Source organism: Acartia tonsa, chromosome 6 (genome assembly GCF_053477335.1).
Source record: "Acartia tonsa isolate MP-2025a chromosome 6, ASM5347733v1, whole genome shotgun sequence".
NCBI lineage: Eukaryota > Metazoa > Arthropoda > Copepoda > Calanoida > Acartiidae > Acartia > Acartia tonsa.
In genome coordinates this window covers 18410507-18433754 of record NC_137265.1, presented here as the reverse complement: position 1 = coordinate 18433754, position 23248 = coordinate 18410507, and the positions used below count along the sequence as shown (strand labels likewise).

Genomic DNA, 23248 nt, shown 5'->3' with positions numbered 1-23248 from the left:
TTTTTAAAGCATAACCCTAAAAAGTAAAAAATATTCTCATGATATAAAACTTAATAGGTACCTATAGATATATTTTGATCTTTTATTTTTATAGAATGAATGGATATAATGTTATTCATCCCATGGGCTGGGATGCCTTTGGTCTACCTGCTGAAAATGCAGCCATTGAAAATAAAGTTAATCCTAAAGAGTGGACTGTTAAAGTAAGTTGCTTTAGTTTGGCCAGATTCAAAATAATATGTTTAAGTGTTCAGCACTTTAGGAATGCATTTTTTATTTTTAGAAATATTTTATTTGTTATTATTGGCTGCGACCCTAGCTTCTAGGGCTCTGCATTTAAATAAGTAAGAAGGGGGTAAAAAATGGTCTAAAACCATCTCAAATCATCTTGGGATCTATGTACCTAAACTTCCTCAAAAATGAGAACTCATTAGGTTGAAGTTCAGCAGTCATGGAAATCTGAAGCGTCAGACAAAAAGCCTTACTACTTTTTTTAATAGAAATAACTTTTAGAATATAGAGAAAATGAGAGAACAGTTATTGGATCTTGGCTGTTCTTTTGATTGGGAGAGAGAAATAGGTAAGATTGATTTATACCCTAAATAAGAATGACAAAATATACAAATATAAGATTACAATAGTATGTAAATGTAATATACAGTGATACCTACTGATGTATGAATTGAAGTATTTCTAGCTTTACATTATAAGTTAAATCATTATTTAAAATTTTTTTTTCCTATATGAATTGAATATGACACTGGTATACAATGTTTTATATTCATGCACTTTCATTTGTTGGCTTAAAAAAAAAGGGTACTTTTGTTAAATCTTGATTGATTTGTTCAAATAGCAGTGTCCAAACTTTTTTACCTATAATTTTAATATACAGAAGGGTTATTTTTGTTTATCATTATCTAGGATGCAAATTAATTCATCTTCCGTTGGTTTATCCCTGAAAATAAGAGATCATTCACCTATTATAATTGAATAACATTAACCATAGACAAATTTTGAAGAAAAGTTTTTTTTTCAGCAACTTGTGATCCTGCCTATTATAAATGGACGCAGTATATCTTCCTTGAGATGTACAAGGCCGGTCTGGTCTTCCAGAGAGAGTCTGTTGTCAACTGGGATCCTGTCGACCAAACTGTTCTAGGTATGCTCAAAACATGTTTATATTTAGCATAATAAATGCATTAAGTATAGATTAATAATCCAGACAACTACATGGACCTTGACGTGAAGTTTTTGGCTGCTAGCAAATTGCTTTCTGATCTTTTGTAGCAACTTGGCTAAGTTTATATTTTCGACGCTATTGGCTGATAAGCGCAACATGAAAGTCGGCATAGGGTCTCCACCTGGTGGATAGAGTTACATATATACAGCTCGTGCCCCCTCTATTCTTTTACTTCAATTTTAGCTGTAATACTTCTATTAAATATCAAGAAAGTGTAAAGTTTAGGAAAGCCTTACGCTGTACCTGCTGTGAAGTGTGATCTTAAAGACGTCACGCGACAGCTGCTGTCATACCAGTCGCGTAAAAAAAGTCCTTAACAGTCGCAGCCTAGTTCCAAGGGTATGATTTTTCAGACCAAGGCAGTCCAAATTAAAGATTGCCTGTCAGTTAGACATCGATAATAATGAGAAAATAGGACAACCAATCGAGTGAATAACTGTTTTTAATTTTTTAGCTGATGAGCAGGTGGACCATAATGGCTGTTCCTGGAGATCTGGCGCACAGGTAAGCAAGAAAAAGGGGAGGGGGCAAGAGGGCGGATTTCATATGCATAACCCCTGCGGTGCTGTAACACTTCGAGTCTACCCAGTAACCAATGTAACTTACCTAACAAAACCTGACCTAAAGAAATAAAGAAACAATCCAAAAATATAATACCCCAGCCTTACTATCAATTTATTTAAAATTAGTTGAGAAAGGGGGGGCTGGGTGGGAGGGGAGTATCAGTACTCACCAGGGTAGTTGGTGGGAAAGCGCCATAAAATCGTATTCTTTTTGTTAAGGTTGAGAAACGACCATTACGACAGTGGTTCTTCAAAACAACTAAATTTGCTAAATCTCTGTTGGAAGGTAGGCTAGCCTTATTTCTTTTACAAGGCCAAAAGATTCTTAATTTTGATTATATGTATTTGATAATAAGAAAACTTTTCTAATGAAAATTAAAAAAAAAACATTATTTACTTACACTAATACACATATGCCTTAATTTTATTTGATTATAGCTTTTTGCAAATATGTAAACTTTGGTAATATAAAATTAAAACATTATTTACAAACCATTCAACTTTGGCAATCCTATACTAAATCCTAAAGTAGCAGGAAGGCCTTATATGTCTGTCAAGATCTCGTAAACGGTTGGACCTAATGTTCTTTACCCTTCAGGGATGTTTTACATTGGTCCAGGAAAGGTTTTAAGGGGGGTGGGGAGTGCAACATTTTGGATTGTTATTGGGGCGAATTATTAGATATTAATATCCATTTTAGGTTTAGATGACCCGACCTTAGTTAACTGGAGAGATATAATAAAGGCTCAGAGTAATTGGATTGGTGCTTGCGATGGAACTAAAATAGAATTTAAAGTTGGTAAGTTGTATAAAAAACAATGATGACAACATCCATAACAGCGAAGTTTTAAAAAAGATTGTTAGACAAACGAACATTAACACTTGTAAAATGTCAGAACTTCAGAACTTAATTTTTAAGTCTAAACAAAATTGTATATAAATGTGATAATAAATTGCTTAAGAAGAGATAACTGTTTATGGACATACTTATATTTTTGGGACGTAATTAAGAAGAATGGGAAGAATGAGATGGTTCACTTTTATTATTGTAGGTACCTTGTTGACCTATTTTAAAAATCAGATGAATTGGAAAAAATGTAGTCAAAGTTAAAAAAAACAGCATGGAACTGTTGACTTTATAGTAACATTTTTTAAAAAGTAAATGTCCAATATTCTTTGTAATGTTCAGAAAGCAGTGATGGGACAGTGAAAGATAATATAAGTGTTTGGACAAAAACACCAGAATACATTTGTGCGACACAGTTTATTGCAATTCATCCTCAACATATCATCAACTATCAATATCCCAATCAAAAGTAAGCATTTCTTATAAAGAATCTATAGTTCGGCAGCCGCAGCTATAACCATATTTCGATTTTGATTATCCGCAGCTGTCCTAATCCAGAAAAAAATCCACAGTTGTCGGACAGCTATCCAATTGTTGATTCAATATTCTGTGATCTATCATTTGGGTTGTTTGACAATCCATGTTCCATTGTCTTATTCCTTACTAGTACCTAACATTTTTTTCCCGACTTTATTTTAAAGACGACAATATTAGAAAATTCTGCAGAAAACCTATATTTTTATCCACAGAGGCAGCCATCCTTTTTCGAAGCATTTGTAGCCCCATCAAAATGTGCTGGACTTAATATGAATATTATTGTAAAGTACTTAAACTGTACTTTAAATTTAAACACTTCTTTAGGATACTTTTTGTGAATCTAAAGCGACGATTGTATCGAAAATAAAATATCACTAGCTAGGCTTCTTTTCGAATATTTATTGAATAAATAGAATAGCACTAGGGTTTATAGAATATACGATAACATTGTGCTTTAATATTGCATCTTGTATCTAAATAAATAATGATTAAAGCAATATAAATAAATAATAAACGAATAAATTAAATAAACGATAGTAAAATAAATCAAATTCACTTATAAAGAAAAAATGTTAACATATTTGTTGTGTTCACTTCAAAGTTTTAAACTAAACTGATGATTTGTAATAATATTTCCCGCCGTACTTTTGTACTGTAGAGCGCATTACGCGGCATTTAAACCATAGACAAATTATATATAGAGTTCACATAAAAATCATAGACGAATAATTTTGTATTAGATTTTCTTGGAAAAGTCTACTTAGCAAGTATTGCAACACTGGCCCACTTAAAATAGTCTATGAGTTTTATTTGTAGAATTATTATTTCTTACAGATTTTGATTATTATGATTGCCAGAAGACAAGTCTTCCTAAATGAGGCAACATAAATATAACTCCACTTTAAAATTAAAACTTGTGTTTTGTTCTATAGGTATATAATTGCCAGGAAACAAGTTTCCCTCAATAGGCAATCATTAAAATCAAATTTACCTTGATTAATGCTCAATTTTATATCTGAGATCATTACTGTCAAGCCATCTTTCTTCAGTGCCTTGTGATTTCAACTCATTGAGTAGTCTCCTCCTCCTTCTTACACTGGGATCCACAAACTTATCACCAAACCTGAGCTTCAATTTATCAATTCGTACCTTCTTCTGTCTAGCCTTCCTCCTGTTCTTATCAGTAGAGTTTCCTGGAATAATGTTATGGGCATACTGATGGAGTGCAACTCTAACCTTATTACTCTGTGAAACAGAAGCATGATGTACAATGTTGAGTCTGTGTTCTTGTGCCTTGAGTAATAATTTTGAAGCAGAACTTTTATATTCTTCCTCAATTCTTTCCTTTCTCATCCTCAGGGATCTCTCAAGATCAGGAACAACAACGCGAACATTCATAACATTGAAATAAGTATTTGAAAGGTGAGTATATGTTCCAATTTTGCTAATCCAGAATTTTCCCAGATCTTCAACACTTAGTTCACGAAGCATATTAAACAAATCAGGAATCTTTTCAACATTCAACCTTCCCCATTCCTTCAGATCTGCAGCCAAGTTTCTTCCATTGTAATATTCAAAGGTAATGACATCATCTATTTCAGGATCAAATGAGAATAAAGACTTTACAAATTGAGGACTTGGAAGTAGACCAACTGCAAAGGCAGGCTCACCAGAGTCATTGACATATTCACGATTGTACATCAATAGATAGCGGTCATTGTCCAGATTCTTGGAAGTATTTGGGGATTCTCCAGGATATTTGTATAATTTGATATTACACAATGTGTAATATTGCCTCACAAGGAATTGATATCTTGCATGATGAAGGTATCTGGCACCACCAAAGTTAGCTGCTGGAGTCTTGATAATAAGATCTGCAAGGACACCAAGAAGACCTGTATCTGGTCCAAGCTCTAAAATCATTTCAAATCTGGTAGAAGTTTGGCTGGTAAGATTGGTCAGATTGGCTTCTGATAATGCAAGTGCCACAAAGTGCAAAAACCAACTAACAAATGCTGGTTGAGATAGTTCAGTAACAGTTAGTGTGATATCAGGATCAGGAAATATATTTCGTAGGAGTAGTCCAGATAATGTAACATAGGAATCATACATTAACTGAAATTTATCCCTGACATACTGTTTCATACTGCTGGGTAGCTCATCCCAATTTCTTGCCCATTTTTGATCCATGGAATCAATGCCTACAGGAAAAGGCTTATTATGCATAATGGCACTGAAGGCAAATAAACTATAATCATTCATGATACAGCCAGTAGCTATGGCTAAAGAACCAAGTTCAAAAATACTGAATTTCATGTAAATGTTATAGAGATCAGTTAGTACTGCATTTAGAGACCTAATTTGACTTTTAGCATTGACAGAATACATAGGAGGGAGCTTTCTGAGAAACTTTGAAATATCTTCTGGCAGGGCAGAGTACTTAAAGACATACTTCCTTATATCAGAGTTATTTGCATCAAAGTCAACCTCAGTAAATCCAAAACCAATTGCAACAGCAGCATTTCTTCCATACCCAACTATTAGTCTGGAGGCAACATTGACATAATCTGGATCAGATGGATCATACTCAAATTCAATCACAGTTTCTGCTGGATGATCCTTTGATAGCTCTCTGTAGACCTTAGTAGGAACTCTGATAGTTTCAACTGAGAAGGGTAGAGCTGTTGAGTTTAGAATTAGGTTTTTAGCATCTTGCTGAATATGATCATTGGCCTTCATAATCCTCTCAAAATCAAATCTCCTATAATCAGTGACAGAAACTTCATTGATTGTAAATGCTTTGCGTTTTCTATTATTATCCAGACAAGGTTGAGTCCATGACTTGGTATTCATTTGGTCAATTTTTAGAGCATTTTTCAAGGTCATACCTCTAGGCACAAGATTGGAAACATCCCAGGGATCATCACAATTTTGAAGCTCATCATGTACAAGGTATGTTTCAATATCTTGATAAACTGGTTCAACAAGAAGGCTCGTAATATGATCTTGATATAAACATCTCATATTGAAGTAATCATCTCTTTGATTAACAGTTGTCAAAAACAACTCTGGAGCAGTAGAATCCTTAGGATCTCTGTACAGCTGCCTTCTGTCATAGTATGACAGCTGGTCACATTCAAGAATACTCATTTTATTAATCTTAAATAAGTAAACAGTTTTATAAAAAACCTATTTATATATATATATATATTTTTTTTTCAATAGAATTTAAAGTGCTGATTCTATAGACTGTTAAGTGGCAGAATAAGAAAATGTTGATATATTCAATATTTATTAAAGTTTATGGTTAAAACATCACATTTCACAATAAAGATAGAATTAAATAGATAAAATTATCTATAATACAAAGTAGAACGATGTCTGTCCGTCTGTCTGTCCGTCTGTCCGTCTGTCCGTCTGAAGCTTAAGATCTCGGTAACCACTGAACCGAATGGATTCTACTCTTCAGGGTATATACCTATTGGTCCTGCGGTGGTTTTAAGCTATTTTCTTGGGGGGTGGGACACCCCCAACCCCCCCAAAAACCAAAAAATCCCCCCCATTTTTTTTTTTTTTTTTTTTTTTTTTTTTTTTTTGGTGAAGAATTCTTTTGTAGAAATATTCTTTTGAAGAAGAATTCTTTTGTAGAAGATTTCTTTTGTAGAAAATTTCTTTTGTAGAAGATTTCTTTAATTCTTCTTATTTTTTTTTTGAATTTTTTGTTCTTGTCATCTCTTGTGGCAAAGCCCCTAGAGGCTAGGGGCGAAGCCGCTAGTTAATTTATATAAAACATATGATAAAAATCATTAGATAGGTTAAAATCACAATATTATTAAAGTGAGTGCAATAAGTATAAAATATAGTTTTAATATACAATATGTACACAAAGGATATAGTAAATTAGGAAATTATTTTTACTCTATTGAAGAATTCTTGAGAGTTCAGTGGAATTTCAGATTCTCTGGAGATAATACACAAATCTCTTGGTGATCTGAAGACAGTTGACCATTTGACATTATTCTTTCCAGGAACATAGGTAGGGTAGGAACATAGAATTTTACGACCTTCTTTCTGAATATCTGTGACCTTACCAACAACCCATTTCTCCATTTTAGAGTTTGGATTATCTTTCAGTCTTAGGACAACTATGTCTCCCTTGTTCAGCAAGTCTGTTTTATTCCATTTAGGCGGAGAAGGTATAAGAACATGCAAGCGATCCAGTAGAAGCTGATACCAGTAGGTTTGTATATCCTTGATTTTGTTTAGCAATTGGGATGGCCCTGTACTAGGAGATATCAATAGTGGTCCTTCAATAGCTCTATTATTTGCTTTTCCAAGTTTGAATCTGTTAGGAGTGAGTAATCCCCATCCTGCATCATCATTTGAGGAACCATCAGGTCTAGCTATGGGAAGATCATCAATTTCAGAGCTCATTTTAGCAAACACAGTTTCCCATTGCAATGCTGTCATAGATACATCAGTATTTGTAGCAGTCTTGACTAGCATTTCTCTAAGGGTTCTTATTTTCCTTTCTACACGACCTCTCTCTACATGAGACTTAGCAGTTGATGGAATGATTTCTAAACCAATGGACTCTCTCAGTTGGTGATTAGCATCTCTCAAGTTCATTTGAGCTGATTGAAGCCCTATTAGCTGAGTGCCACAATCAACAAATATAGTCGCTGGTACACCATGCCTTGAGCTATGTCTTTCAAGTGCCATGACAATATGTTGAGTTTCTAGTGACTCAAGAGCTAGTATGGATGTAGCTGAGGTAAATAAACAGCAAATTACAAGGGCATATATCTTTATAGATATTCTAGAATTATTGTGAGGCTTACCAGGAAAGCCATAACAGATGTCCATCATACAGTTATAGAAGCACGGGGTAACAGTAAGTCTGGCATCTGGGTGATTTCCCATTGATAATTCAAGTGTTTTTCTGATCAATAACCTACATCTAGGACAATTCTTTCTCACAATCTGGATGATACGGCGTGCATTGTGAATTGGAAACACGATCTTAGCAATTTCTCTAAGTGTGATTTCATTTCCAGCATGTTTTCTAACTTTATGATGAATGTGCATTAATATGGCATAGAAAATGTCTGAGTTTGCAGATACAACAGGTAAAACACCCTTAATATCCATGTTATCAAAGAACACTTTAAAGTCAAGATCTTTAGTAGAGATTTCAGTTTCTTCTGGTAGTCTTCCATGAACGTACAAAATTCCTTCTTTCAATACAAAAGAATCAAGCTTGCTTTTGGGTGAGCTTTTTTGTAGCCGTTCAGTTTCAAGGCGGAGAAGATAATTGAAAGATTCAGCTTGGAGAGTTTTCTTATACTCTGTTAGTACTCCTGCTGAAACTTCAATAGCTTTACATTTAGGACAGCTATTTAAAACAACAATCTTCTTTCTAATGTGTATTTTATGTTTAAGAGACCAGATGAAATCATGAACAAAAGACAATATATTTTTAGTCTTCATTAAGCCAAAATGTATTACATCAACAAGTGATAACGACCCCTTCCCAGGCTGAGCAGCAAAAGAAACTTTGTTAGGGCAGGAACATTCTAAGCAGTGTGGACTTTCAAATGAAGTTCCATAGCAGATTTGCTGAGTCCCAGTTCCTGAGGTAAACAAGCAACCAGTACAATGTGGTTCTGAGATAGAAGTTTGTAAGACAACTTTATTAGGGAATATAACTTCAGGAAAACATTCCTCTTGAAGTAGTTGATTCTGCTGAGCTGAGAGTTTAATATCTGAAAAGGACATTATTGGCATATCTTCTAACTTGTATTTCATCCAGGTCATGCCATTTATCCAACAAGACTCAGAGTGAAGATCAGCTGGCTTCAGGTTATTGAATTTAGTAAGAAGATCTGCAATATTATTCTTACCATCAATGTGGTAGATTGGTAAGTTATCAGATCTTCCAGATAGGGATGAGACAATTCTTCTAATCTCTGACACTCTGTTAAGCACAAAGAGACGCAACTTTTTGTCTGTGTTTTGACACCAGCTGACAGCAATCTGAGAATCTGTAAAGAACAAAATTTCACCAACTGCATCTCTTAGTGCATCTTTTACCTCTTGAGCAAGAATAGCTGAAAGTCTCAGGCTTTCCAACTCATTGCGAGGTATGGTATGTGCCATTATCTTGCTTCTTGAAGTCAAGAGTTGGCAACTAAAGTATCCGTCAGGCATTTGATGACCTATATAGATTGCTGCACCTCCCATGTTAGTAGCAGCATCACTGAGGCATAGTAATCTTAGTTTACTGCCAGGCTTTGAAGCCCTGGGCAGGACATATCGATTAACTTCAAGTTTTGGAATATCTAGAAAATCCTTGAATTTGTCTTGCCAATACTTTTGGGATTCTGGATCAAGAGGTGTATCCCAGTTCAAACCATTTAATAACTGAGCAGAGAGCTTTAATTGTACTCTAGAAGGTTCCCAGATGCCAACAGGTTCCCAGTATTCAGCTATCTTGGATACTACAACTCTTCTGGTTATCTCAAAGCCTTGTAGAAGCTTATCAACATCATCAGATGTTACCACAGGAAAAGGGTTTGGAGACTTTAAGCCTCTATGCTTCTTGTTAAAGTTAAGCTCAGTAAATCCAGGACTTAACTTATCATCAACAGTATTCCAGTTATAGCCTAGAACTTTTAGACTGTCACTTCCATCGATCATTTCACCAGAAACAACAACAAACTTGAGCTTTAATCCCCCTGAGTTAAGAACATACTCAACCTCAGAGATTTGTTGTTTACAATCAAATTTGGAATCTCCTCCACTAAATATATCATCAACATATATGCAGTCATTTAGTATTCTAAAAGCTAATGGATGAGATTCTGAATGGAGTCTTGATAATTCTTCAATAGCAAATATTGCTTGGTTACTTGAGGAACTAACACCATACCATGCAACACACATCACCAGAATTTGGGGTGGTGTATTGATATCAAGACTTTCATCAAACAAGAACAATTGGTAAGCATATGAAGTTGGTTGCAATTTTAAGCAATTGTAAAGCTTGCTTATGTCACTACTCCAGATATATGGTTTGATTCTTGCCCGTAGTAGCACATCAATCAATCTATTCATCCTGTTTTCACCCTTTCCCAAGATAAGATTCAAACCACTCATACTCGGATCAACAACGATCCTGAGTGGAGTACTGGCAGAATCTTTAGACACTGTACGCCAGGGCATGTAGTGCTTAAAAGAAGAGTTCTGAATCAAGTCTATATGTTCCTTAGGAAGATCAGACAAGTTTTTAAGAAAATTTTTATCCTTAAGATCTTTGATAACTGTTCTTATATGATCCTTTTTATTTTCATTAAGTCTACATTGACTTTTGTACACTTTGAGGGCTTGATTATAATTGCTGTTAGATGAGTGTCGGTCACTGAGAAAGGGAGAGGTCATTTTCTAGTAAATCCCGTAAAGGTGTGTGTTATAAGGCCTAAAAATAGTAGTAGAACTATAAGGTGCTCTAGATATATGTATTCCCTATTGAATAGAACAATAGGGAAATTTTTTTTTTTTTTTTGATAACCGTACCTGGATTATCTAAAAAAAATACGAAATTTCTATCAAACGCTTTGTTTGGCTCAAACTGACAAAAATTAAAAAAAAATATAATTATAATAATAATGTTTTCTATAGGTACAAGGTAAAGGTTAAGAACAATCTATACCATTAAACAAAGGAAGAAGTCATTCTTTACAGGTTGATTTATTATAATTATATTTTTTTTTATTTGTGTCAGTTTGAGCCAAACAAAGCGTTTGATAGAAATTTCAGATATTCCAGGTACGGTTATCAAAAAAAAAAAAAAAAATTTCTTCCCTATTGTTCTATTCAATAGGAAATACAAATATATAGAGCACCTTATCGTTCTACTACTATTTTTAGGCCTTATAACACACACCTTTACGGGATTTACTAGAAAATGACCTCTCCCTTTATCAGGTGGTGAAGTAAATGGAAGGTCAACCAGAACTTGTTTGTTTTCCAAATCAATTGTTACACTTTTCTCAATAGCAATTTGCTCATTTTGCTCGGTTAAACTTTTCATTCTTGATGAGCTTGAAGAAGCACATTTGCAACGAAGACATTTTTCACAGCGGAAGTTAACAACATCATCTTTGTCTTCTTCATCAAGATAAATTTTTTGCAGTATGAGGCGATGTGTTTAAAAGAGGTATTGTTGTTTTAGCCATTTGCGAACATCACTTTAACAGAGTACATGAAAATCTGGTGCAACATCCAATGAATAATGTATTGATTATTATTTTAGATTAGAGGCTGTAAATCCCTTTACAGGGGAGAAGGTTCCTGTTTTGGTTACCGAGGAGCTGGAGTATGACTATGGATCACAAACAATCCTGGGCACACCCTCCCTTAATCAGGATCAAGTCCAGTTTGCTCAAAATAATGGAATAAGGTATAAATTAGATTGTCAGAATTAGCAGTAAGGTTTTTTGTTGATATTTTAATATTTTGATAACTAAGTCTTGGGATGGCTTTAGGTTATGTTTTATCCCCCCTCATCCCTCGTCTTTCACATTCTATTATAAATGTGAGGGTTGCAGTATTACATACTGGAATGTCAAAAAACCTTTATTATTTAATCTTTTTAAACAATGGCCTTTAAAGACTATTATATTTCAGTTGTGAGAAAGTTATTATTGAAGAAAGAAATGGAGTCAAATATCTAGTCAATTCTGCTCAGTTTACAGGTACATTTAGATAGAAGAATCATTTTAATGTAACATTTCACCACAAACGAAGTTTTTGATATGTTGTACCTATTCTTAATGTAGTTAGATTCGGTAAAGTAAAGGTTAGAAAAGCTCTTTAAGGTTAAAAACCTCCGCAGAAAGCAACTTTGAAATAGTATTTAATAAAAATATGAATTGCAGGTATGAAACTGGAGGAGGGGAAGGAGGCAGTGATGTCAGCTGCTGAAAGGATGAATATTGGAGGTTATCCTGTTAGTTCTAACCTACAAGACTGGCTTATTAGCAGACAACGGTAATTACTTACCTAAAGAATAATTAAGAAAAAAATATCTAGGCATCTTTCCTCTTTACCATACAATAAATGTTTTCTAATAAAACTGTTACTAGTCAAACCTCAATCATGGAATTTTTTCTTATGACAAGGAATTAGATTACCATCCCGCCCCCAAACAATAAAACCTTTCCCCTTCTTGGCAAAGGCTTTAGTTGGATGAACAAACAAAGTAAATTATATATTTTGTTAAGGTATTGGGGTACCCCCATACCAGTGATCCACTGCACAGACTGCGGGTCTGTACCTGTACCTGAGGCTGAACTGCCCGTAGAGCTTCCATACCTGGAGGGACTTACTGATAAGGTATTGATGATCATTCAGCCACATTTTAGAGGGCTTTCGGTAATTAAAAATAAATATGTCAATTTGTTAGCTTAATATTCTCCTATTTGTTTGAAACTAAGTTATAACCAGGGACAAGGGACAAGGATACAGATAAATAATTTTAAGTGAAAATTTTCCTACAACCCTCTTCCTCCCCCCCACCCCTCTTCTTCCCCACTTACCTTTAATACAGAACAAAAAAGTTTTACGCCACTAAAATTTCCAAAATTTTAGCAATTTGAAATGGAATTGATTTGTCGAATCACAGCCTCCGAGTTTTAACGAATATTATTAATAGGGTGTATCGCCATTACTGGAAGCCAAAGATTGGTTGCACACAAACTGTCCAAATTGTGGAAAAGCTGCCATGAGAGAAACAGATACAATGGACACCTTTGTAGACTCCTCTTGGTATTTTCTCAGGTTAGATCAGATATTTGATAATTTTTCTTCAAAATAAATATGTTCTATTAGAGTCAGTCCATCCGTCTGTAACGGATTGTTCTGAACGTTAATTTAGGCATGTTAGAATTGCCCTTTCGATTCCAAACTTTACATGCTGAATCCTGAAACAGTTAGGTATATTTTCGACAACGAGGCAACTTTATACCTTTTACCAAAAAGTCTGTAATTTTAGATATTTTATTTTTTCATGTGTAGTTGTTTTTTTACCATTTTTAAACTGCCGTCCCTCTATGTTAGTCAATGTTAGTTTGTCCGTCCAATTAGTGATTCATCGCTTTTGTGGATTTTGTCATCCTTGTTTATACTTGAGAGTAGACCAATTACAAAAGCTTATTATGTAATAGATATATAAACCAGATTTTGACTGACTGAAAAGTTTGAAGGCAAATTCAAATATCTTTGTTATATTCCAGGTATTTAGATCCACAGAACAAGGATGAACCATTTTCTCAGGAGGCCGCTAAACTCATGCCTGTTGATTTATATATAGGTAAGCAGGGCCATGCCAACACATTTTTGATTTTTGACATTATTAAAATAGATAGGTAGATAAATAAATATGTATTTCAACATAAGCAGTGAAAAAAATATTATTACACATATTCACATAATTTTATGCATGGTTTCGTACTTTCATAACCTGCGTTGGTCGTTGCAAAAGCTGAAAATACCAATAAATCTAAGTAAACATATACCTAAATTACGAATTTTCTGTACAGATAAAAAGAAACAACATTGTTTTTAATTAAATATAAGTAGTAATACGGTCCAAATTTGGGCTTGATGTTGATTTTAAACGTTTTTTATATTTCACGAATTTAGATATTTATTTTCTTAAAATTTAGGCGGAAAAGAGCACGCTTATCTACATATGTATTTTGCAAGATATTTCACTCATTTTCTTCATAGCATTGGCAAACTACCAGTAAGGTATTATTTCTTTTTTATTGTTCAGAAATCCTTCACGTTTTATCATTCCTTTTCCTTAAATAATGCGTCTGAAATTAGACAGTGACGCTCTCAAATATAAAAGCTAACAAAACATATGTCAACACCGCCCCCAGGCGTTTTTCAGTCCTTGGATACTTGTATTATATTGTTTACAAAAAGAATAGTTTATTGATAAATTCTTAATGCAAATTAATTATTATTTATAAATGTTGAATATTAAATGAGTTATTTAAGCAAACAAAATTTAGCATAAATGGATATTTAAATCCCAAGGTATTAAATGATCGAGCGTTAGCTCATCATTTAATACCGAGGGATTTAAATATCCATTTATGCTAAATTTTGTTTGCTTAAATAACATTCTATTGCAACAAAAAGGTGATGTTAGCAAATAATTTCTTGAATAAAATGACTAAACGTTTTTTCATTTAATTTTCATTTTTTTCACTGTTGTGTTTTTATTTGACATTAAAAATAAAAATCATAAAAAATCTTCTAAATCAAAGAGAACAAATCTTTGAATTATTGGTCAATTTAAGTTCAAAGATTTTTTTATTGTAAAAAGTTGATTTTTTAAAAATATTTTAGAAAAAAAATCTTCTAACAAAAAAATATTATCATAATCCAAGATGGCGTCAATACATGTAAAATGATATTTCAAAACAAAAAATTAAAACTTGAATATCTTTTTTCACAGATTGAATTTCAAAAATCGGTCTGACAGTTTTTCCAAAGTCAGTATGATCTATCGAATGAAAAAGGTTTGAAACTGATAGAACATTTCTTTATACTATAACATATTTTTTCTCCCGTTTTTTCCCACACTTCCAAAAAATGAAATTCAATGAAAATTAAATGGTTCTCACATTAAAAAAATTTTCTCACGGGTCCAAAAAATGAATTTAAATGAAAATCATACGTACCATTTAAATCAAAATAAATGGTTCCCACATTCTAAAAATTTTCCCACGCTTGACATTCTTGAAAAATGCTAAATAAATGGACATTTAAACAAACCAAAGATCGCGTTTTTTGCAATGGAATGTATATGTTGTTTTGTCCCAATGAATATTTAAATTTGATTTAATATCTGAGAGATGGATATTTAAAGTTTTATAATGTAGATACTCGATGCAGTGGTCATACGAATATTCACACAGGTTTTTCCTACATAAAGGAAATGACCTAAGAGCATTATCAACAGACTGACGTACAAAGTAAATTGTATATTGTGTGCTTATTTACATAGAGAATCTTCACACTAAAAAAATAAGATGTCTATCTTGAATAGCAGACGAGCAACTAATTTTTCCCATGTACTAAGCAGACTGGCGACTATTTTAAATAATAGAGAAGCTTCGCTAATATAAGCATTTTGTTAAAATTTATTTTTTGCCCAATTTAAAATAAGTTTGAGTAAATATTTATTACCAACCATCATTGTTTGAAATTAATGTTTCCTATAATTTTAGAGAACCTTTTTCTAACCTGATAACTCAGGGAATGGTGAAAGGTCAATCCTACAGAATAAAGGTAAAAAGACTTTTTTAAAAGGAGAGGGGCGGGTGTAACACTTTGAAACCAAATTCAAAAGTCAAACTCAACTTTTAAAACATCACAGAAATTTGGTATGGCAGTCTCTGTAATGAGCTTCAAAGGTAACTGTGAAGAAATGGCGGCGTAGTCGCCGTTTCCCTTATATTAGCACCGGACACTTATAATAATATTTCAGACATGTAACTATTCAAAAAATATAATACATCAGTGTCAAGTAAAAATACCAGGGAAATTTTTATGGAAAAAAAGTTTATCTCAGTTGATTAAAAATTGTCTAATTTGGCAAGAAAGGACAAAAAAACGACGGTTTCGCCGCCGTTTCTTCACAGTTCCACATTGAATCTGTTTAAATTAAATCCCATGCCAAATATCAGTGTTGTAGCGCATTTTTCAGTTGAGTTCCTTTGACTCTTACTTTTGGTTTTAATATCCTAAATGTATCATTAGTAAAAAAAAATAATTTTCCGCGGATTTAAAAAAAAAATTAAAATAAAATTTGTACAATTTTTATTTTTGATATCCCTGGGAAATTGTCTTTAATACGACGTAACGTATGAATTTTCAATTTGCTGAGAACAGGTTCTAATCCAGCAAATATTAATCGGTTTGGAAGTCATATGGAAATCAACCAACACGTAAACAAATCGTCAAGGTCCTAATGAAAAATTGATGTCTGAAAAATATCTGAATGTTTTTATTTCTGTAGGGAACCAAACAGTACCTGGCGCCTGACAAAGTAGAAGAAGTTGATGGAAAATTTGTTACCAAGGAATATTTTAAATTAGATTACTTGTCATATAACACAATTTTACATTTTTTTCTTTTGGTATCTATATTCAAAGTTAATCTTTGAATATAGCTTGCAAAAAATGTTGAGGATAATTTTTGAAGACTAGGTATACTTCTATAGAAATAAAGCAAAATAGAATACATGGATATTGTTACAGGAGAATTTTTGTCCTCAATTTAGGTTTAAAGTCATCAGATATTGGTCAATACGTTTCTCCATGGTCAGGGGAAGGGATGGAGTAAAGGGGGATATTATATTAGCCAGCTTGTAGAAACATTTCATCAGGGTAAGCGAGAATCTCTCACAATATCCACGTATTCTATATTCATTTTTACACAGTACCATAAAACTGTGCACTCCTGCAAGACTAACACATTTAAAAATTGACCCTAATTGTACAAAATCTAGGAAGGGAGGGAAAATTGGGCTGTTTATCACACTAATCCCCAAAGTTTTATAATAACGTATTCTTATTCGTTGGCTTAACAACTTTGGGGACTTTTATTGAATTTTGACTGGTTGGTTTATTAAGATGAGTGTTAAAACGTTTCAACCACTAATTGTAATCTACAGAAGAAATAATTTTTTGTATGAACATTGGGGATTTAGATCTATTTATCGGCCATTGTCTTAAACCTTTAGATACATGACAAAATTTTAAAATTTAAAATTGAATAAAACAGGAGGACGGAAGTGCAGTTGTTGTAGAATGGGAGAAAATGTCTAAATCTAAACACAATGGTGTAGACCCATCATTGTTAATTGATAAATACGGCTGTGACACTGTCAGGTTAGTTTTTTCCAGTATAGCTTTTATTTGAAACCGATTAATATTTGCTGGATTAGAATTAATTCTAAGCCATACTGAAATATCATGTATCGTATCATATTATATATTTATATTTACGAATAGAAATGTACAATCATAATATTAAAACCAGTTTTGTTAGCCCGTGCCTCCGGATTCTCGTGACGGAAAGCCGTTTATAATACGTTACGATACGATACTATTACAGTTTTTGGGAACCACCCAATTTATGTACAATTTTGTTTAGACTTGCAAATTAATTTTCTGCTTATTAAGTTCTAAAAATCTACAAGAGTTATTGTTCGTTTGTCCTTTCTTCTGATTCCAGAGCTTAGCTTTTATGGATGTTGTCATCCTTGTTACTATATAAATTGTGGAAAGAAATAAAGTGGGATTTTGAAAAGAAATTCAACTAGGTTGGAAAATATACACCCCTACAATTGTCATACGTCGCCTGTCGAAAAATAAACTACTTAAAACGTTGAAGTTAAATAATAGAGGGGACACAAGCTGTATGTAACTCTACCCTTGAAGTGAGGACCCTGTTCCGACTTTCAATTTGGTATTTGAATATCAGCTAATAAACACAGCCAAGTCACTACAAAAAAGGAGAAATCAATAAGGGGTTATATATCTATACTTAATACATTTATCCTTTGAACCAAGTTGAAAATCATAATTATTTTCTTGAATGATGATGCTTACAAATGTATCTCCTCAGACAGAGAGAAACTGGAGTGAGAAGGAGTATGTTTATGAGAAATCTGTTAATCATTAATATTTTCTAGAATGGTGATGCTTACAAATGTATCTCCTCAGACAGAAAGAAACTGGAGTGAGAAGGAGTATGTTGGTATGAGAAATCTGTTAATCATTAATATTTTCTAGAATGATGATGCTTACAAATGTATCTCCTCAGACAGAAAGAAATTGGAGTGAGAAGGAGTATGTCGGAATGAGAAATCTGCAAATTAAACTCTGGAAGATGGTCAGCCAGGTAAAAGTGCTCATCAGAAGCAGTTTTTTTTATCAAGCTGTAAATGTAGCTACTTTCTGGTTTTAGACGACAATAAGTGATATAATATACGTGGATATTTTAACAGGGAATTTTTTCGTCAATTTAGGTTGCTACAATGGTCCTTATTTATTGGTCAGTACTTTCCTTCAGTAGTAGGGGATGGGGTACAAGGTGGGTGCCATTTGCTCACTGATTACGAGATGGTTGCATTACCCCCCCCCCCCCTTAAATATCTTACTGCGATAATCTAATATAAAAGTGACAAAAAATTGTTTGGCTTAAGTTCATGTCTTTTTGTTTCGTTAATTGTTTGCTTTTCAAGGAAGCTTTAATTTTAATAAATAGAATTAAATAGAAAAATGTTGATAATTCTTATGATTAATATGTTTCAACTTCCAGGTTTTAGAACTACAGAACGAGAACCTTCCTGAGTTAAGATATGATGGTGAAATGGATGAATTCAGGTAGCAACTTTCAGGCTTTAAAATATAATTTATGAGTTTGCTGACGGGATCGATTCTTCCAACTCTGCTGTTTTATACTAGAGGCATTAGTTTCTTTATCAGCCGTATTTACGCGAAGGTCTACTAATGGGAACATTCATTGTAGCTTCTAAATAAAAGTCTAGCAACTTAAGGGTTTGTTGTCAGATATCTCAATTGTTACCTCACCAATAAATAACTAATTAAAATGAAAAGAATCTGCTTGTTAACCTTAGCTTTTTGATCAAAGACGTCCAATCTTTTTATTTAGGATGTATTGTATAATGAGGCTTTTCAAGTTTAAAGGGGGGTATAATAATAGATTTCCAAGTTTGAGGGAGATAACAACCCCCCCTCCTCCCCCTGGACGACTATGTTTTTGATATTTAGCTTTAAAAAAGTATTTTACATAGTTAAATTTATTTTTTAGAGCAAAACTGAGAGAAGCCAAGAATCAAAATCTTCGTCTAATCAATTTCAACTACCACGTTACCAGAAACACAGGTAAATTTTTTTTTATTAACAGAGAAGGCTTTTCAATCATATACAGTAACGCAACTTTTTGCACAATATTTTACTGTAATCATATTATAATTATATAGGTCTTGGAATGTTTTAGGTTATTTATTTTGCTTTCTCTATTCCTTGATTACTGAGCTCTTAGATGCTAGAGGAGCAGCCGCTAGTCAAAAAATAATATAATGATTGGAAATATCAAAGGCAAAATAATTCTTTATCATTTTAAAGTTATAAACTTTTTCTATACAAAATATAGTTAAAAACGATCGAATTCATTGATTTGAATCTAATGTATTCGTTTTCATAGTTTTAATTTTAATAACAATATTTTTGCAGCTGTTGTAATGGCCAGGATCCATGCCATGTGTTCAGCTGCTTGGGTTGTTCCTGGACAGGTAAACAACTCTTATTTCTTAAATAGTAAAGTAATACCTTTTATATATTCGTAACAATGTTGTATTACGATAAAAAAAAATTTAAAAATCTTACGGATGAACGTACAAAGAAACTATTATAGAGATGTGCTACTACTAAGAACAAAGGGCACAGAAAAGGGACAGTTATTAAATTATGCCTTTTTAGTATATAAAGCAATGTAAAGTATTGTTTAAATCTCATATAAAATACTCAATAGTTGTTCTATCTTAATTACAGAAAGTTTAGAAAATAGAGCGGATTAATATTTCTTACCCGCCATGACCTGAAAATTTTTTAGGTGAAACGAGATGCCCCCGAGTTCCAGGAAATATTGGGGAGCCTAATAATATGCTTAGCCCCCATAGCCCCCCATTTCTGTTCAGAATTATGGGCGGGGCTGGCCTCCTCCCCTACAAAAACATTCCATGTAAGTCATATTTATATTACTTTTGGTGCATTCACTGAAAGTGCCAGGCGAATTCTTATTTACATAAATTGAAATAAGGGGACGGGTTAGTTTATTTTCTAAATGTCTGCTGGGCGAAACGAAAAAAAACTTTGCCTTCATATCCTGTATTATAAAATCATTTGAAAACTTATTCAGCTTATAAAAATTCTAAAATATTTTGTTAAGGATTTTGCCTGGGACAAAGGAGTTTTTGAACAAGACTGGCCTTCACTTGATTCAACATTTAATCTTCCTATTAAGGTCAATAATAGTTATTTCTCGTATTTTTTCGAATCCGGTGGATAGGAACCGGTTCTCATCCATACGAAAAAACTATGTCTAGCATCCTATTATATCCAGCTTTCTACGAATATAAAAATGTACAATCATAAGATTAAAACCAGTTTTTTTTTAGCCAGTGCCTTCGGCACTATTATCGCTCGTAGGTAATAAACAAACAATTATCCTTGTTTAGAAAAAAAAGTTCCTAATTATTTTTTATTTGATATTGATTCTGTCGTAAATAGGGTTGGCAATTCGTCCAATTTTTAGACCGGATTCGGAATCTTACAAAAATCCGCCTAAAAATGAAACTGATTAATCCGTGGTTTCCGGATTCTTATTTTTTGACGGTTTCCGGATTTTCGTATCCCGGATTGAATTAATGGATTACATTTTATCGGATACTGGGAAGAATCTAAAGCTGCGTTTTTTCATATTTTCACAGTAGCTTTCCTCCTATTTCTAGACCCTACAGCGGCCATTTTCTAACCCTTACTCAACATAACCTAACTTTGTAAAAAATTAAAATATATATTTGGACCAAAATTACTCAAGACGCCAATTTTAGCCTAACAATTAAAAATCCGAATCCGCTAGTAAAATATCGGATTGCGGATTCGGATTCTGGATTAAAAAATTGTCCAAAAATTTGTCAAAATTAAAAACACCCCTTAATAACTTCAATTGAAGCTTCACCAAATTGAGGACTAAGTCGGCTTTGTATTTAGTAATGTCTAAACGAATTACTTTATCCTTATATAAAAGTAACATGATGCCTGTCCATATGAGTGTAGCAAAGGATCTCGCTTATCGCTGGACTGATATGATTCTTCTATTTAGTAAAGCTTTAAATTCAACTTTGTAGAAAACCTCTCCAAAAACTTTTTTCTCTTTAAAGATTAAGTTAAAAAGTGAGTGTCAACTTACCCCTTCCACCCCTTTTCTTCAAGTGCCCTTTAAGGCCTCTAGGGGCATAGCCTCTAGTATTGTTAAAGTTATTTTACTATAGGTGAGGGGAAACAATACAGATCTGTGTGTTCTTAACGTTGCAAGATGGAGATTTAATGAGTTAACTGAAGAGGATGCCTTTGATTTAGCCTGCCATAATCATACTGTTCAGGTATTATCAGCCAGGGATATTAGATAGAAATTATTGGTTGAAACGTATGGACACTACGAGTTTGGAACCAAGGTTTAATAAGTTGCTTTTGATTTAGCCTGCCATCACCCTACTGTTCAGGCATTAACAGCCAGGGATATCAATAGATAGGACAATGGACTATAAATCCATAATAATGATCAACAAAATACACCTTTCTGTAGATTGAAAATAATTGTTGAAACGTTAGGACATTACTACTTTGTAACCAACCTATCAAAAATTAAAAGTGTCGAATAAGATAACGTGGTTAAAAACTTTGGGTACCAGTGTAATATACTGTCCAATGTCTTCTCACTACCTGACTAATAGCTCAGTCACTTTGTTATTAGGTTTTTCAGCTACGATTGCAGTTTTTACGCATTCTTTTTCTTTTCACGTTTTCATCTTTTAACATACTGAATGATTTGCTATTTTTTTTATCCAATTACCACCTAATCATCCCTTTTACTAAATATACATGAAGATATTCTATATTGTAAATAAAAAGTAACAGTATGTCTGCCTGTCTGTATGTCTTTTTGCAGCGAAGGATCGCAATAACCGTTGCATGTGGTTTTTTTTCTATAGTGATGATTCCTTAAGGTCCAGGGAAGGTTTTTAACAATTTGAAGGGAGGATATACAATTCTTCAAAGATATCGGGCCCTTGAAAAATACCACCAAAAATATTTACTTTTCTTTTTAAAACTAAAATAGAAGGTTGAGGGTCGACTTTCCCTCAATCCTTCCTTCTAGGGGTGTAGCCTTTTGTACTTAATATAATAGAATTATCAGCATTATAGAAACAAGGATCAAGGAAAGAAAACGAAGTAGTGGGTTTCGACATATTTTCACAGTAGCTTTTCTCCTTTTTCTAGCCCCGGCGGGGTAATCATTGAAAATAACCTAATTTAATCTAACCTAATATAACCTATCAAAAGCTACTGTGAAAATAGGACGACATCCGCTACTTCGTTTTCTTTCCATGATCCAAACAATATTTTATTTTTAGGAAAAAGTTCTGCCTCACGACATCACAAACAAACATTTCAAAATCCACAAAGATTTTGAGATCACCCTCAATCTTGAATATGCAAAATCTGAACAGGCAATGGATGTATTATCACTTGGATATTACAACAGATTAGCATGTACACCAATAAAGTAAAACTGGAAGTTGTCTAAATTAACGATACCCCCTTTACCCCATTCCTTCCCCTCCTACTATTTAGATGATCGAACTGACTAAAAGTAAAAAATGAGTTTTATGTTAGCAACCTAAATTGACCCCGTCCTAATATCTACGTTTATTACATATCCATTGAACAGGCAAAAGTTGAACTAACTCCAGAACAGATAGAGGAGGTGCGCGCCAAGAGGGCCGAGGAAAAAGAGGCAAAAAAGGCGGCAAAACTGAAGAGACAAAAACGTAGGGAGGAGCTCCAGAAACATTTACAGGTAAATGGATATATTATTACTTGGATGTTGCACCAGATTTTTATGTACTCTAATAATGTGATACTCGCAGCTGGCTACAATAACGGAACTACGAGAAGCTGCATTTTAAAAGAGAACCATATTGGTTCAGTGGTTAGCAAGATTATTCAGAACAAACAGACAAACCCATAGACATCCTTTTACTTTCATTATTCTTTTTCAGGAAGTAAACAGTAACAAGGCAGCAATTTCCATAAGAGATCAGAAGAAATATAGTTAATTTTTATTTTCATTCTTTTATTTGCATTAAATAAATTTAGAATATTGTAA

General features: G+C 33.3%; 1 protein-coding gene across 1 annotated transcript in view; it reads left to right on the top strand.

Annotated features, from left to right (window-relative positions):
* LeuRS-m (Leucyl-tRNA synthetase, mitochondrial) overlaps positions 1-23248 on the top strand; it is a 25318-nt gene extending 2070 nt beyond the window's left edge. Inside the window, exons 4-30 of the mRNA XM_080165581.1 lie at positions 95-203; positions 514-580; positions 1037-1159; positions 1695-1744; positions 2023-2089; positions 2504-2602; positions 2993-3119; positions 11502-11648; positions 11876-11943; positions 12127-12238; positions 12472-12583; positions 12903-13027; positions 13483-13559; positions 13915-13999; positions 15493-15553; positions 16284-16348; positions 17053-17157; positions 18064-18172; positions 18593-18657; positions 19106-19179; positions 19531-19589; positions 19910-20038; positions 20246-20320; positions 21351-21461; positions 22494-22589; positions 22811-22939; positions 23142-23248. Coding sequence (XP_080021707.1) covers positions 95-203; positions 514-580; positions 1037-1159; positions 1695-1744; positions 2023-2089; positions 2504-2602; positions 2993-3119; positions 11502-11648; positions 11876-11943; positions 12127-12238; positions 12472-12583; positions 12903-13027; positions 13483-13559; positions 13915-13999; positions 15493-15553; positions 16284-16348; positions 17053-17157; positions 18064-18172; positions 18593-18657; positions 19106-19179; positions 19531-19589; positions 19910-20038; positions 20246-20320; positions 21351-21461; positions 22494-22589; positions 22811-22939; positions 23142-23198 — 2503 coding nt within the window. The 3' untranslated portion in view covers positions 23199-23248. The remainder of the gene's footprint in view (positions 1-94; positions 204-513; positions 581-1036; positions 1160-1694; positions 1745-2022; positions 2090-2503; positions 2603-2992; positions 3120-11501; positions 11649-11875; positions 11944-12126; positions 12239-12471; positions 12584-12902; positions 13028-13482; positions 13560-13914; positions 14000-15492; positions 15554-16283; positions 16349-17052; positions 17158-18063; positions 18173-18592; positions 18658-19105; positions 19180-19530; positions 19590-19909; positions 20039-20245; positions 20321-21350; positions 21462-22493; positions 22590-22810; positions 22940-23141) is intronic.